The following is a 17,610-nucleotide window of genomic DNA, read 5'->3' as shown; positions in this document are numbered from 1 at the left end:
AATGACAGCCAACCAGTGTGAATGAATCAAAATTATACCTATTTTTTGTCAGATCAACAAAAAAATACAAAGTATTTTTTGATATGCCATAGAATTTTATTAATTTGTATGTGCCATGAGATGAAAAAGTTTGGAGATCGCTGTTCTTATGCTTTATTTTCCACCTGCAAGTAAACCAGGGATATACTCTTTTTGGTTCATCCTAAAGAATCAAAAAACCTTGTGTGTTTCACATCCCTTTTCCACCAAAATCAACACAAAAAGTCTACATTAGCCTTATAGGAATTGCTTCTTTCAAAGAGTAATTCAGAGCTCTACAGTGCTAATTCCCTTTTCTGAATCATAGCAGATTTTGAAGGCTGAGTAGGAGGTGCTGAAAGTAAAATACCCAGGAGGTAGGTGATAGAAGCTGGCTTAGGTTATTTTTATAGCACATAATTTGCCAGAGCTGTGTGAGGCACCATTCTGCTTGACATCTCAGAATTTTCACAAAACCACCAATTCTGATACTTTATTTTAAAGACACTGTCCCAGATCAGGTTTTCTTTTTTTGGCAGGGTGGGTGGTGGCAGAGTTTGGTTGCTTGTTTTGCCAGAATTTCATAATCAAACTGTAAGCCTTGGTAGGCCTACAAGCTTATGAGGATATGTTTGTTTATTTTTAAATGTTTTATGTTTTTTATTGATTTGAGAGAGAGAAAGAGAGAGACATCAGTTGGTTGCCTCCTGTATGTGGCGCCGACCCAGGATGAGACCCACAACCTGGGTGTGTGCCCTGACCGGGATTGAACCCACCACCGACGCTCCAACCAACTGAGCCACACTGACCGGGCAAGGATATGTTTATTTTAAATCATTTTCTATAACAAAGTGAACTATTACTGCTAAGACAACTTTTCATTTCACTTTATTTTCAATAGTTTTATAGATACCATCAGGCTGAAAAAAAGTAAATGCTTCAAATAGAAAATAGCTATATAAGGAAAAGGCTTTGTACTTCGGGATGTGGTTCCTTTTAATTTTTTTACCATTCTAGGCCAGTTGCTTGTCTCTTTACCTACCATAACATATACTTATACCAAAGTGTATCTCATTATTTGTAAGACTAATTTCTATTTATTTGTTCCTGTAGCTGTTTTTGTACCAAATTCTACGTGGTTTGGCGTACTGCCACAGAAGGAAAGTGCTGCACCGAGACTTGAAGCCACAGAACCTGCTCATCAATGAAAAAGGGGAACTAAAGCTGGCAGATTTTGGTATGGGTCGTGCGAGACACACACAGATAGTTCTGGGCGCTACGTGTGAAAGAGCAGCTGTCCGCACGTGTAATTGCTTTTATATGGGTGTGGAAAGTTTCTGCATAGAAATAAGATACTTGACAAAAACTTAGGTGGGTGAGTTATGTTAGCAAGTGCTAAACGGCAGCATTCTCAAGCATGATCCATAGATCCCTAAGACCCTTTCGGGGGGTCTCTGAAGTATAATATGTTATCCACATTATACTAAATGTTATTTGCCTTTTTCACTGTGTTAATATTAGCACTGATAACCCAAAAGCAGTAGAGGGTAAAGCTGCTGTTGCCTTAGTATAAATCAAGGCGGTGACACCAAACTGTACTTGGTCGTCATTGTATTCTCTTAGTAACATTAAAAACTCACTGTTAAGTGGTAAATTTGTTCTAGAAATTTCTGTACTTATTTAACACTTTACCATTTGTTTGAAAGGTAGGTTGCTATTTGTATTTCCCTTTTTAAAAAGGAAATAAGTAGGTCATGTGCTTAAACAGGAAAGTACAAGTTATTTCCATATGCTTCCATTCATTGCACAATCTCCTGCGCATACTTTGTTATTTTGTTCATAATTGTTATTCCTCCCCAAACCCCCTCTTTATTGCCAAGCTGCATTTACTGTTCTTTATTCCGTAATCCCAAAATGAATGGCAATGATAGAGAAACCCAGCTTGGCTATTAGAAATTCAAAACAAGAATGGCAAGGGCCATCAAAAATTTACTTCTGGGAGTTGGGGGGAAATAATACCGTCAATGCTTGAAATTTCGCTTCTAACCTCTACAAAGCAAGCCAAGCAAATCTTGTCTTCCAGAGGCCAACAAGAAATTTGGATTGTTTCATGAGATAGTACAATCAGTTTTTTCTCTCGCTTTTAGTCATATTTTATTGGTTGCTTAGTAGTACATATTAGTTATTTTTTATTGGTTGCAAGTAAGGGAGGGTCAGGTAAGTTTGAGTATTTTACTGTCAATTGTCCTTGATCCCTGTGAAAATTCTACCCTTTTTCCTGTGATCGATGAAATTCAGGTTTAGGAAGTACTACTATAGACATTTTCATTTATAACAGAAAATGGCCTATATAATAATACCATATCACATTTAATTAATTTGGTTTGGAAGAGATTATTATTTAATACCATGCCAATACTGAAATTGAAATTCTAATTGTGAACCAGGACCCTGTTTAAACAAGCACCCTAGTTCAGACTTCTCTCAGGAGTAGGAGAGTAAGGTACTGAGGAAACTATAACTGGCAATTGCTTTGATGCCATAGGTTATAGGTATAACCCACTGTTAATATCAGGAAGAGAGATCAGAAAGCTGCTCTCATCTTGCTAATTACCAAAACTGGTAGGAAAATAATTTGTTGAACTTATTTTTCCAAGTTAGGATGGTAGAGTAAAACTTGTAATTGAATAATACAGTGTCAACATTGTTCCAGCTACACCCTTCAGCCATCATACTAAACAAAAATAGTATGAGTGCTACCTGTTATTTTAAATTATGGTTTCATTTGAGTGACTTTATCCAGTTTTAAAAAGTATTGAATTATACTTTTATGACATTTAAAAATTTTAATATTTTAACCAGATGTATAAGTAACAGAAATCACAGCCTAAAAAGGGAATTGTTCCTTGTTGTTTGAAATAAACTATATGTTAAATTTATATTTCTTCAGACATCGTTTAAAGTTGCTGTTTCAGAATTTTGAGGCTTAGCGGTAGTAAAGCAACTCTCTCCTGCCAGTGGCTCATGAAGTAAAGTTGTGAACTCTCACCTTTATATCTGGATAATTGGTTAATTCTATATTAAATTGGCAAAGGAATGGCACATGCATTATATCATTTACAACAGTTAATAATACCCAAAGGCAGTAAGGTTCTTCTTATTTTTAAATTATCCATATAACTTAACATTTAAAAAGAGTGCTGAATAGCAATGTAATTTATTCTAAGGAAACTTTTTCTAACTAGACTTTTGCGAGGAAATGTCAATAAAACTCAACAGGATGGTGTCAGATGGTTCCTAGACTTATCAGAGTGATCACTTTATAAGTCATATAAATGTCTATTCACTATGTTGTATACCTGAAACTAATATTTTATGTTGACTGTAATTGAAAATTTTTAAAAATATATTTAAAAAAGAAGTAGGTTTCAATGACAAAAAACCACAACAGGTTCTGGGACAGGTTCTGGGACCAGTAGCTTCCTTTTTGATAAAAATTGATGTAGCAAATGAAAGTTGGAATCAGGTTTAAAAGTGACAAAAGCCTATAGCTGTAAGAAGTAAAATTGTTTATCTCAATGTCATTGGCCTATTTTGCATTAACTTTAGTTTGGCTAGGAAATAATTTTGGCATCATGATTCATGGATAGCAGGAAAATATCTTAAGTTTAAATTAACCCAGACACTGTACCAGATGCATTCATATGCATATAAGGAATTACTATTATTTAGTTTATTTACATAAGAATTTGCTGACCTAAGACCATGCTTTTATAAAAAATTCATAAAACTAATTTTGTTAGGCTTCAAAAAGCTACAGAGTAGCCATCTCAGGCATCCTTGTGATTGGAATCATGGTGAGGATATGGGCTGGGAAGTCCATTATAGCTATTTCTTGTTTTCTTCTTCCTATGAAGGACTAGCCAGAGCCAAGTCAGTTCCCACAAAGACCTACTCAAATGAAGTTGTCACACTGTGGTACCGGCCACCTGATGTGCTTCTCGGTTCCTCAGAGTACTCAACACAGATTGACATGTGGTAAATATATGTGGATGTTATTTCTATTTATAATATTGAAAGAATGTATCCATTAACACAGGGCATCCTGATATTTCACTTTTAAGGAGATGCTGCTACTTTATAAAGAGCCACAGTATAAGCAGTGACTAAGATTTCTGGCACGTAAGATTACCTAGGTTTAAATACCAATTCTGTCACTTATAACTGTAAAATAACCTTATTCAGATTATAGATCTGTGCCTTAGTTTCCCATTTAAGGAAATGGGAATAGTAACAATAATGACTTTAAATGGCTGTTTTCTGCATAATATTGAGACCAAATGAGCTAATATAAAGCACTTAAAAGAGTGCTTTATAGTAATTTAAAACAAAATTATTATTTTTATAATCATTTAACAGTCACCAAAATCTACTTGCTTTAGGTTGATCTAAAAATAATAAAATATTGTAGCCATCTTCCTCACACAGCACTTTGATCATGACACTCCTTCGCTCACCTTTGCTCCTTCCCCTGTAGAATAAGATACAGTTCTTCAACCTGATACTTAATCATGATCTCCATAAAATGCCTCTAAGCTACCTTTTTCAACTCACTTCAGATGATTCCTCTACACAGATGTTTGATTTTAGACAAATGGGGTACTCATATCTCAGAAATAACCTGGGCTTTCCTACCTTTGCTCCTGTGCTCATACCAGTCCATCCATCTGGAATGCCTACTGTTTCTCTAATGGGCGTGTAGCTAGGAACTTTCAAAACACAGTTTTCATAAATCCTTCCTGAATACAACCTAACTTCCAGGGCAGTTTCTTCCTCTGAACTGCAGTTGCGTGTAGTTGCCTTCATGTAGTGATAAATCATGTACTTCCTTCTGTTGTCTTGGGTTGAACAATTGTATATAACTTGGTTTCGTGTAACATTTCTTCTTTTTTTAAACTTATTTTCTAAATTGTAAATGTACATAAAATTTGCCATTTTGACCAGCTTTAAGTGTACAGTTCTCAAAACTGAAGCTCCGTACCCGTTGAGCCACTCCCCATTTCCTCCTCCCTTCATCCCCGCAGCCATCCTTCCACTTTCTGCCTCTGTGAATTTGACTTTTCTAAGTACCTCAGATCAGTGGAATGAATCACAAGTTCTTTTGTGACTGGCCTATTTCACTTAGCATAAATGTCTTCAAAATTCACCCACACTGTAGATACTTGACTTTTTTATGTGTGTGAATTCCCTTCACCTTTAAGACTGAATAATCATTGTATCTGAGTGCTACACTTTATCCATCCATCCACCAATGGACACTGGTGGTGGTTTCACCTTTTGTCTCTGGTGAATAATGTTGCTATGGACATGGGTGTACAAATCTCTTTGAGGCTTGCTTTCAGTTCTTTTGGGTATGTACTTAGGAGTGGAATTGCTGGATTGTATGGTAATTCTATTTAAAATTTTTCTGAGGCCCTACCATATTGTTTTCCATCATGGCTCCATCATTTTCTTTCTTTATAACATTTTAATATGTAAAATTAAATCTTATGTACAACTCTAGATTGCGATTCCTTAAATGGGAGGACTGTGGTCACACAAATTCTAGAAGAGAGTATCCATTCATTGAGGCTCCATCCACTTCTCCTCCTTCCATTACACACATGCACTCTAAACACTCCACCCTGCACCTACCTGTTCTGTCTCTGCTTTCTGCATAAAAATATCTTGAATCATTTGCTTCTCCCTGTTCCTGCTACCCACTACCTAACACATAGTAAGCATTAAATCACTCTTAGCTGTTACTATTATTCTTCAAGGATCTTGCAGAGGAGAGCTGGACATTTGATGTGGGAAAAATGGATATAGCAATATGGAAATTGAGACAAATAGGATAAATGTTACTATCTCTGCAGGAGGTTTTCTACAAGTGGGCTAGTACAAAATTCTCCAGATAGGTGGTCTTAAGGAAAAGATTCTTGTGTGTCATAGTATGTAAAAGGATTACTCATCATTTCTTATATATTTTAAAGGGGTGTTGGTTGCATTTTCTTTGAAATGGCTTCTGGAAGACCTCTATTTCCAGGATCAACTGTGGAAGATGAACTGCACTTAATTTTCCGACTGCTAGGTAACAAGATGTCTTTTCCCAGTGATTTGTTAACTACAATTGACTAGCTAGACTTTTTTTTAAGACTGTATTTAAAAATTTGATACTGAGACTAGCATATTATATGAATTATAATTAACATAATTATGATATAGATCCTTCTAGGTAACTTTATTTACTGAGCTCCACCTTTGTGGAAGAACAGAGAAAAAAAATATTATTGAACATTGACCTTTATCATATTATTGGGAAATATTTCTAGCTTAGACAAGTTAACTATAGGAGGTTTTTCTAGCTTAGATGTCAGTTAGTCATCATCTTTATGGCATCATTTCATAGTCCAAAAAAAAGTCCATATGTTTACTAGTCCTATCATTTTCTGTTTCAATTGAAAGATCATCTACTAAGTGTAAATTGTTCTTTAGAACACTATCTTAGTTCTGCCTACTTATACATATTTGCATATATATAAATTTTTACATATTTATATGTATATAATTTTTTTTAATTCAGGAACTCCATCTCAGGAAACTTGGCCAGGTGTTTCTTCAAATGATGAGTTCAAGAACTACAACTTCCCAAAATATAAACCACAGCCTCTAATTAACCATGCACCCAGGTATTTTTTTTTTTTCCTTTAAGTAAAAAGGAGGAAGCATACATGATTCTTTTTACTCTCATGAAGCATTATCCACAGTAAGGATTCAGTACTTAATACACTTACATAATTCTTAAGTATTTTAGTATCTAATGTAATTGAGCCTTCCTTCCTGTATCAGATTAATTTTATAATTCAGTGACCAAGGATCACCAGAGTATGTGAATCACAGAATTGAGTTGTATACAAAATGAATATAGAACATATGTATTAGAATTCTAGAGTTTATGTAGAAAGACATTAATTAATGCCTTATTCAATGTCATGAAAACCATGATGAAATTTCTGTTTTGCTTTCTACAGAATATTCTATATTTACTTTTAAAAAAACCTAAGAAAATGTTATAAGTAAAATCTTGACTCTGACAAAAGGTGATTCAGCAGTATTTTGTTCAGAGTTAATGACATAATTTGTATTTGAAGAATATAAATTGTCCTCAGTGTTTACCATTCAATTAAAGTTTCTTCTCAGTCCTACCCCTAGATCCATCTAAGACTCCCATTAAAATTTGACTTGCAGAATGTATTACACTTTAGTAAACAACATAACCTCTTTGTATTTTTCCATCTTTTTTTTTTTTTTTTTAATATGTCTTTATTGATTTCAGAGAGAGGAAGGGAAAGGGGAAGAGAGAGAGAGAGAGAGAGAGAGAGACATCAATGATTGAGACAGTCATTGATCGGCTGCCTCCTGCATGCCCCCTGCTGGAGTTTGAGCCCCCAACCTGGGCATGTGCCCTGACCGGGAATCGAACCTTGATGTCCTGGATCATAGGTCGATGCTCAGCTACTGAGCCAAGCCAGACGGGCATGTATTTTTCCATCTTTCCTTTAAAAAAATAAGGCCACCAAGATACCAAATAAGTACAATATCTGTTTTACTCAAAAGCCATTCACATTGCTCACAACATAACACGCTTGCTCTAGTTTCATTTATTCTGCAGCTGTGGAAGAATAGCAATACAGTTCTGATACCAAAAATATCTTTAAAGTGTTTTTGTGAGTTGATGTTCTTACTGTTACTGTAGCAACTAATAACGTTCTAAGAATTCCTGCTTAGGAAGAACCATATTATGTGCTGGATTTTCTGTGTGTGTCTTTCCCAAGTAGCATAAATCCTATTTTTGTCATTTATCTATTGCTTGCTATTGTCCAGTGTAGAAGGTTGAAGCTCTTCTTTAAAGCAGATTCTCCATGATCTTAGCACTGAGCTTGTCTGTGTCCAAGGAGCTCTGTATATTTGTCAGGATGGCAAATGACAGAGGATTAAGAGAGTCTGGAGAATGTCTAGGCCACAGCATACACAGTACCCACAGTACTCACTACAAGCCTTTGGGTGGGAAAACATTCTTTATTCATAATTCTGCTTTTGCAAGCGAAAGGCAGGAAGATAGAACTGGTGATTTCTGATTAGTAGATTATATCCATTAAGATAATCCCTAAACCCTATTATATTGAATCCATCACTATAATTATCTTTATCAAGTGTATCATTGTTTTTGTAGCCCTTTTAAATTAAGTTTTATGAAGTTATTGAGGCATACTTGAATTGAACATTATAGCTCTTCATACCCCATGCTCAGCAGACTACCTGTTTATCTTGACCACAGGGATCCATATTGAGGTCAGTTTTCTCTGTGTTTTCACCTGTATAATAGGAAACTGACGCTTTCATACTCTCGTCTTCAGTGGACCACTGTGAAAATGGATGCAGTTTACTTACTTAAGCTTTCCCTATAAATAGACATTACTTTGTCTTGAGACAGAATGGTGATTTTTTAAAATTCTATAGTTTTTAATAATCTAATTTGTCTTTGAATATTGGAAATTTGAACTGACGCCCAGTTGTTTATGGTTTCTTCTTAAACAAGTGGCAAGATTAGTCTTTTGAGAATAAAAGACTATTTGACAGTTTTGAGTCTTTTTGAAGGAACAAGAGTGGCTATATTAGAGCACTATTTCACAGATTAAAACATTTGGAAAGTAGTTTTATTTGAAAAGTTGGTGTTAGCTAAGATAAAGAGAATAAACTACCACTTGTCTTTTGCTGTTTCTAGGTTAGACTCTGAAGGAATCGAGTTGATAACAAAATTTCTTCAGGTAAGTTACATGTTATTTTGTAATTGTTAAATAGCTTAACTTCGCTGAGCCTCAGTTTCTTCATCTGTAGAATGGGATCAATAATACCTACTTCAAAAATTTGTCATGGCAATTAAATAAGGTTATTTATTGTAGTATCTAGCATGCTTAAGGCATATGCTAAAGTAAAAAATATTATGGTCCCTCTTAATGTGTTTGGCATGTCTCTCATTGTGACCTGGAACAGTCTGAGGTAGTCAGCTGCTGGCATTGATCAGCTATGTCAAGGCCATGTTCTCTGCAACTCATGTTCTCTTTCTCTTCCTTATACTTAACTGCTGTACAGGATGCTGCACCTCCAAATATCATTCATATCATTATTCAAAGCAGGAAGAAGAGAGTATAAGGGTTGTGTCAGCCACATTAGTCCTCTTGTATCTGGAAAGCAAAAGCTTTTCCAGAAGCTCTGTAAGGCTTTTTCAAAGCTAAGTTTTGTTGGCAGAACATTAATTGTAAGAGAGTCTGGCAATTGGGGAGCAGAATTATCATAATTAGCCCAAACTTAGAATAGTCGTGATTCATGATCCATGTGCTGGAGTTGGAAGCATAGACACCTTAAATAAATCTAGGTTATTTCATCAAGGAAAAAAGGGAAATGGGTATTGAATAGGTAATTTCATAATGTCTGTTAAAAAGGTTTTAGGTATATTTTTAATGATCCATTGGTGTTCATGAAGAAAAGTAACACCAAGGTTCAGATATTTTAATTTTTCATCACTTCAAAAAATACAGGGAATCTAAATTTTTAGTTAATATCCGACTTTATCTTGGAAATTTGGAACTGAGATATACTCATTACTACATAATCTCAATAGCAACTCAAATTAGAGCGTATCTGGAGTACCTCCAAACTGTTTCTTTAAAAATAGTGATTGTATTAAGTAATCAAGATAAAGGAATGCTAACTTTCCTCATTACAGTATTTGGAGAAAAAGTTAATAAAGCAGATTTTTGCTTTTTCACAGTATGAATCTAAGAAAAGGGTTTCAGCAGAAGAGGCCATGAAACATGTATACTTTCGAAGTCTGGGACCAAGAATACATGCTTTACCTGAAAGTAAGAAATTTTAGTGTTCTCTCCCCCTCCCCTTCTCCCCTCCCAAACTTCTTTGTTTTTATTTGTCCAGGGCTGGAGACTGGGGCGAATTAAGGGATTAGGAAGAAACTGCTGTTGGTTTGTTTGGTTTTTGTTTTGTTGGTTTGTTTGTTTGAATCCTCACCTGAGTATATGTTTTTATTGATTTGAGAGATAGAGAGAGAGAAACATCAAAGTGAGAGAGGAACATCGATCGGTTGCCTTCAGTACTCACACTGACCGGGAATCGAACCCGCAACCTAGGTACGTGCCCTGACCAGAAATGAAACCGGCAGCCCTTTGGTGTACAGGTGATGCTCCAACCAAGCAATCCACCCAGCCAGGGCAGATTGCTGTTGGTTTTTAGGCCTAAAATTCTGGTCTTGTAATTGGATTAGAATTCCTTGAAGGAAGGTAGATGTCTTGTTTGCCTGTGTCTTAATTTATTTAACACTGAGCACATTGCCACTACTCTGTAAGAAATCAATAGTACGTAGGCATGGGTAATTAATCTTACTGGACTTAAGTTGGAAAATGCCGTCTGATGATAGACATTGTCATTAGTCCCAGTCTGTAATGCTTTGGTTCAGAGTTGTTAAAATACAACCAAAACATAAGACAGATTTCCTTTTCAAGATACACAGATAACTTTCCTTCACTATTGCCCTGACAGTAGGGAGTATATTGTCAGTCACTAAACCAGCCCATTTCTCATGCCTGAGGTAACTGCTTGGTTCTACTCCATAACATTTTTTTTTTATTACCTCAGTATTTTCCTCTAAAATTAAATAAGGTGATTGGGAAATTAGGAGAATATTTGGGAACTGAGCTTCTAAAAGCTTTTATTTCTCATTCTCATTTACTAGACAGTATTTATTCATCAAAGTTTGTTTATTGGAACCAAGAACCCTTAAGACTTTTCACTTAGAACTTACTATTTTTTAATGAAAGGTTACCTCTCTGGCCAAGGTTGGAAATGGAGAAAGGTGAATTATAGGTGTTTTTAAGATATTTACATTTCATTATTAATATCAAGTTTCATAGTTTAAGATAGGCAGTTATGAACAAGCCCTTGTGCTTCTCTAAAGAGCCTGAGGATAGTTTGAGGACCTGATGCCTTCATGCCACCGTAAGGAGGGAGGAAAGGGACTGCGGGAGTAAATCCAAATGGTAGTTTGCTTAGGTCCCCCAGCCCCAGCAAGTCCTACAAATAGACGATGTATATTCTCCTTAGAGAAATACGTATTTAAAGCATGACTTAAAACAGAATTGGGGAGGGGTATTCTAAAGAGAGATGATTTTATTTGGTTTTCTTAAAACGTTGGGACAAAAGGGAAAATATTTCAGCAGGGCTATAACCTTGTAAATGTACTATAAATGTTTCATGTTGAACCATTATTTATTTTTAAACATTTGTCTATAGTTGGATTATAATTGATTTAATGTTAGACCCTTGCCTGATCATTTTTGTTTATGTATTTTAGGTGTATCAATATTCAGTTTGAAAGAAATTCAGTTGCAAAAGGACCCGGGTTTTCGAAATTCTTCTTATCCAGAGACAGGTGTGTTTGTCATAAACCATTTCACGTGTCGATCATGAAATTTTGCGTGTAACCAAGGTTTTGGTTTATAAATTGATCAGTAAAATTATTGATGTAAAAACCAATGTACAGTGCATTCCACAACTGTGTATGTTTAGCATTGCACATACTCACTTTTCTGTATGATGTGGGCCGCTCAGTAATTCTTCAGAGAGAAATCTGACTCATTCAAGTCAGGGATCCTGAAAGCTGCAGATGGCACAAAGACCTTTTACAAGTGGCCTGGCTTGATCACTGCAGACGCCATCCCTGGTACCTGAGGCAGAAGACACATCTTGTGCTTCCCTAGTCATCAGGTTCATCACTTCGAAGCATAGAAGCTGTAGACTGACCCCATCGACAAAAGGGTCGTTTAAGACAGTGCTGATCACTCTTACCATGGAAAATTAGCTTTTGCTGGTGGGAACATTAGCTTCCTAGAGTCACCAAATACTGTATGTGGGATAAAACTGAACCTTGAACTGCCTCATAAAATGACTTTGTATTTTAGGACATGGGAAGAACAGAAGACAGAGCATGCTCTTTTAAGTCTGATAACATGGTTTCAAGCCCAGCCCCCAGCCTTTCTTATCAATCAAGGACTCAGATCAGAAGGCAATTATTTTTGGACTTGGAATCGCCGTTTGTCTACACTGTCCTCTTCACAGTGGAGTCTTTTTATTTCAGACCTACAGATTGTTTTTATATTTGTTGTCACAGTGTGACAATTTTTTTGTACAGTTGGTTTTAAGGTCTTCTCTGCCATTAGAGCCAGTAGGTTACAGCTATTTGATGTAACTGTAGCTGCAATTTTTGTGCAGGACTGAGAAACACAGTGCATTATTTATTGCGGAATCATTGCTGCTAAATAACTACTGTCTGTTTATTTAACACAACAGTTGAATGCCTGAAGAAGTTGCAGTGGCTTTATTATGTGAATGCATCTGTTTCTCCTCACGAATTGTTTTACTGCTGCATTTTTTGTTTGTTTGTTTTTAAAATTAAACTGCGGTGTTTTCTGGAATGTAAATTTAGCTTTGCTTAACAGTAAAATAAGTGAGCCATCTTGAACACTCTAAGTTCATGCTATATAATCAATATAATTTTTTTATTGAACATTGGCAAATAGAGTAGCTAAGAAATTGATAAGCACATTATGTTTAGGAAAGCATGTGATGCAGAAGTTGATTCAAGCAAGTGAATGCCTGACATTTTGGGGATCTCACATTAGATACCAGTAAATTAAAGCACCAAAATTATTTATTTTTACTTTTCCTCATTTTAGAACTATTTACTGCATATTATTGGATATTCGTATACTAATACACTTAACCTATTCTACATTGTGCTTTAATTTAGTTCAAACAAAACCATACAAGTCCAGTCAAACATGAGAAGTCTTGTTTTTGTTTTAATTTTATTAGAAAGATGATATATCATTGAGGAACAATTTATTTCATTTGGGGGCTGTCTGTATGTGTGTGTTTTAATAACATTCACTTGGAATCAGCTGAAAGCTGTAATATGTCTTTGAAATGAGCCATGGTAAATACAAATGAGAGAAGTGAGAACTTAGAGGATTGTTTTAAAACATTGTAGATATTTTCTGTTTACCAGATACAAATATTAGTTCTAATTACGCATCTCTTTGAATATCATAAACACACCTTGGTGTTGGTAACAGTGTTTAAGCATTTGTGTTAACTTTTAGGACTATTTGTTTAGTGCATCTTACAAACTACAAATCTTAATTGGTATATTTTGAGATGGTCATGTAAATTTTTGGCATATATATCATGGAAATAGTCATAACTTAATTTTTTTCCTGACATTCACTGTAAAACATTCAGGGGTCCTACCATTTCTGTTCAGGAAATCTTGTAGTTTATTGTTATTTAACAGTATTAAGTGAATTTTTGTATATTTCATTTTAACTTTATTTGTGAATAGTGATTGTGGCATGTTTTAGGGTGTTATTTTAATATTTCATGATACTGAAATTTTAATTTTAAAAAAAAATTCTGGAAGAAACAGATTTATGTGTAATGGTGAATATTGGACCACTACTGCTTTTCACGTTTGTAAATTAGTTTTATGTTAAACCCTGTAGCCTAACAAACTGCTGTTATTTCTAACTGACAGACATGTATTACTTTGAAGGTTATAAATATTATGTGAAACTCCTCCATTTTGTTTTGAAATTTATAATAACAAAATCTTCATGTTGTTAAAATGTGGTTTTGTTGTCGCAGTTCTTTCTGGGGGAAGAAGGCTCTGCAGAATGGGATCTTTTTCTTTCATGGGACTCATTCTTAAGGTGATGACGTCTCATGCCGATAATATTTTATATCTGTGCTGGTCAGACTACAGTAACCTCTACTGTAGTTTTAAAGGATAGCACTCAGTTATAAAGTATCATATATTTTATTTCATAGGTTATATATTTGATTTGTGGCACATTTGACACAGTTATTTGTAAGTTCAATTCTTGCCAATAAAAGGTGAAGAGTGTAATCTAGTAATTACGTAAAATGCTTCTTCCTAGAAAATCCTAGGAATGTTTATTTTATTAAGGAACTTGGTATTTTTTTGATACTTGAGTACCATTCAGATCCTGGAAACTTTTTTAATGAAAAGAATTGAAACTCAGAATTTTTTTAAAAAATTTTATTGAATTTATTGGGGTGACATTGGTTAGTAAAATTATATAGGTTTCAAATGTACAATCCTATAAAATATCCTCTGTATATTGTATTGTGTGTTCACCACGCAAAGTCAAGTCTCCTCCTGTCACCATTTATTCCCCCGTTTACCTTCTTGTACCTCCCCTACCCCCCTTCCCTCTGGTAATTACCATCCTGTTGTGTGTCTTGAGTTTTTTTGGTTTTGTTTTGCTTAATCCCTTCACCTTTTTCACCCAGCCTCCCAACCCCCCCTCCTGATAGCTGTCAGTCTGTTCTCTGTATCTATGAGTCTGTCTCTATTTTGTTAGTTTATTTTGTTCATTAGGTTCCACATGTAAGTGAAATCATACGTTATTTGTCTTTCTGTGACTGGCTTAACTTAGCATAATGCTCTCCAGGTATGTCCATGCTGTTGCAAAAGGTAAGATTTCCTTCTTTTTTTATAGCCGCACAGTATTCCATTGTGTAAATGTACCACAGCTTTTTTATCCACTCATCTATGGATGGGAACTTGGGCTGCTTCCAAGTCTTGGCTATTGTAAATAACGCTGCAGTGAACATAGAGGTGCATATATTCTTTGTAATTAGTGTTTTGGGTTTCCCAGAAGTGGAATTGCTGGGTCATAAGGCAGTTCCATTTTTAAATTTTTGGAAACTCAGAAATTTTGAACCTTTGAACACTTATAATTTGTCTTAAATTGACAAGGTTCTCAAAGGTGAGAGAGGATGACTTTTTTGTTTTCTTTCCAAGTGATGTTAACACATATTGAATATATCCCTTTAGGTATATAGAAGTAGCCTCATTCTTTTTTGGTGCCTTATCAGCTTATATTTGAAAGTCTATTTGTTAACATGTAATAATTTATCTTTTGGACTCAAGACAATTCATGAAGGTTTTTTGTTTGTTTTTTAAATATATCTTTATTGATTTCAGAGAGGGAGGGAGAGGAAGAGAGAGAGATAGAAACATCGATGATGAGAGTGTTGTCATTGATCGGCTTCCTCCTGCACACCCCCAACTGGGGATCTAGCCCAGAACCTGGGCATGTGCCCTGACTGGGAATCGAAACACAGTCTCCTGGATCCTAGGTCAATGCTCAACTGCTAAGCCAGGCCTGGCCGGGCCATGAAGGGTTTTTTTGAGTGTTTTTGCTTACTATTTTTTTAATTGTGGCAATGTATATAAAACACAAAATTTGCCATTTTTACCTGTGATATACAATTCAGTGGCATTAGATTCATAATGTAGTATAGCAAATATCACTATTCCCAAAATTTTTCATCACTCCAAACAAAAACTATACCCACTAAGAAAGAACCCCCACCCGGCCGGACGTGGCTCAGCGGTTGAGCATCAACCTAGGATCTAGGAGATCAAGGTTCGATTCCCGGTCAGGGCAGATACCCAGGTTCTGGGCTAGATCCCCAGTTGGGGGCGTGCAGGAGGAAGCTGATCAATGACAACACTCTCATCATTGATGTTTCTCTCTCTCTCTCTCTCTCCCCCTCTCCCTTCCTCTCTGAAATCAATAAAAATTAAAAAAAATAATAACCCCTTTTTCCCCATACCTCAAATCCCTAATAACCTCAGAAATACTTTTTGTCTCTGAATTTGTATAGTCTAGATATTTCATACAAGTGGAATCTTACTATGTTTGTCCTTTTGTGTCTGACCTGTTTCACTTAGCGTAATGTTTCCAAGGTTTACTGATGTTGTAGCATGTCTCAGAAGTTCCTTTTTCCATGGCTGAAGAAGATCCCAATGCGAGCATACCACATTTTGTTTATCCACTCACCTGTTGATGGACCGGATTTTCCTCCCTTTTTGCTATTGTGAATAACGCTCCTATGAACATTGGTGAGCAAGCTTATGTTTGAGGCCTTGTTTCCCAAATTCTTTGGGTTTATATACTTGGGAGTGGAATTGTTGGGTTATTTAGTAATTCTCTGTTGAACTTGTTGAGGAACCTCCAGAGCAACTGCACTATTTATCATTCCCAATGGTAATGTATGAGGGTTCCAATTTCTCCTCATAGCCAACACTTGTTTTCATTATTATTATATTCATTCTAATAGGTATAAAGTGGAAACTTGTGGTTTTGTTTTTCATTTCCCTAATAACTACGGATGTTGAGCATCTTTCATGTGTTTATTGGCTATTTGTATATCTGCTTTGGAGAAATGTTTATTCAAGTCCTTTGCCCATTTTTAAATTGTATTGTCTTTTTGTTGTTGAGTTTTAGGAGTTTTTTGTGTATTCTAGATATTAGACCCTTATGAGGTACATGATTTGCAGTTTCTTCCAGTCTGTGAATTGTCTTTTACTTTCTTGATGGTGTCATTTTGATACGCAGAAGTTTTAATTGTAATGAGATCCAGTGTATCTGTTTTATTGTTTCTGCTCTTGGTGGCATATTTGAGGAACTATTGCTGAATCCAAGGTCATGAATATTTTCCTGTTTTAAGAGTTTTATACTTCTAGTGCTTGCATTTAGGGCCCTGATCTATTTAATTTTGGTATATGGTGTAAAGTGAAGATCCAGCTTCATTGTGCATATGAATAACTAGTTTTCCCAGCACTGTTTGTTGACTCTCCTTTTCCCACTGGTCTTGGCACTCTTGTTGAAAATCAATTGACCGTAGATGTGAGGGTTTATTTGGGGGGGGGGGGGTCTTGATTCTATTCCATTGGTCTACGTCTCTGACCTTTTGCCTGAGCCACCATGTTTTGATTACTTGTAGTTTTGAAATCAAGAAGTATGAGTCTCTCTTGTTGTGAGATTTTTTGGCTATTGAGGTCCCTTGAAATTCTATATTAATTTTAGGATGAAATTTTTCTGGAAAAAGAAATGTCATTGGGATTGTAATACGAATTACATTGAATCTGTAGTTCACTCTGGGTAGTATTGTGTGTGATATTAACAATAGTGTCTTCTAATCCATGAACGCAGGATGTCTTTAATTTCTTGTAGCAATGTTTTGTAGTTTTCAGTGTACAAGTCTTATGCCGCATTGATTGAATTTATCCCTTAAATATTACATATTATTTGAGATTGTAGATAGAATAGTTTTCTTAATTCAAGTTTTTTTGTTGCTAGTATGTAGAAATACAAATTATTTTTACATGTTGATTTTGTATCCTACAATTTTGCTGTTTATTAGCTCTAACTTTTTTTTTGGTAGATGCTTTGAGGTTTTTACATGTATGACATCATCTGTAAATATAGTTTTATTTCTTCCTTTCTGATTTGGATGCCTTTTATTTCTTTTCACCCTCTTTTTTTCTCCCCCTCTGGCTAGGACTTTCAGTACTATGCTGAATAGAAATGGCAACAGAGGGTATCCTTA

The 17,610-nt window shown here is 35.4% G+C and overlaps 1 protein-coding gene across 2 annotated transcripts in view; it reads left to right on the top strand.

Moving 5' to 3' along the window:
- Nucleotides 1-13,761, top strand: part of CDK17 (cyclin dependent kinase 17) — an 82,174-nt gene extending 68,413 nt beyond the window's left edge. For both annotated transcript variants that reach the window (XM_081127637.1, XM_081127638.1), the window contains exons 10-17: nt 1,132-1,255; nt 3,936-4,056; nt 6,051-6,148; nt 6,641-6,746; nt 8,843-8,885; nt 9,890-9,980; nt 11,483-11,560; nt 12,090-13,761. In XM_081127637.1, the coding sequence (XP_080983763.1) occupies nt 1,132-1,255; nt 3,936-4,056; nt 6,051-6,148; nt 6,641-6,746; nt 8,843-8,885; nt 9,890-9,980; nt 11,483-11,560; nt 12,090-12,127 (699 nt within the window). In that variant the 3' untranslated portion in view covers nt 12,128-13,761. The remainder of the gene's footprint in view (nt 1-1,131; nt 1,256-3,935; nt 4,057-6,050; nt 6,149-6,640; nt 6,747-8,842; nt 8,886-9,889; nt 9,981-11,482; nt 11,561-12,089) is intronic.
- The last annotated feature ends 3,849 nt before the right edge of the window (nt 13,762-17,610 follow it).

The sequence above is a fragment of the Miniopterus schreibersii genome (genome assembly GCF_964146895.1).
Source record: "Miniopterus schreibersii genome assembly, chromosome: 2".
Taxonomy (NCBI): domain Eukaryota; kingdom Metazoa; phylum Chordata; class Mammalia; order Chiroptera; family Miniopteridae; genus Miniopterus; species Miniopterus schreibersii.
Note: the sequence above shows the minus strand (reverse complement) of the source record. Positions and strands in the feature narration are given on the sequence as shown.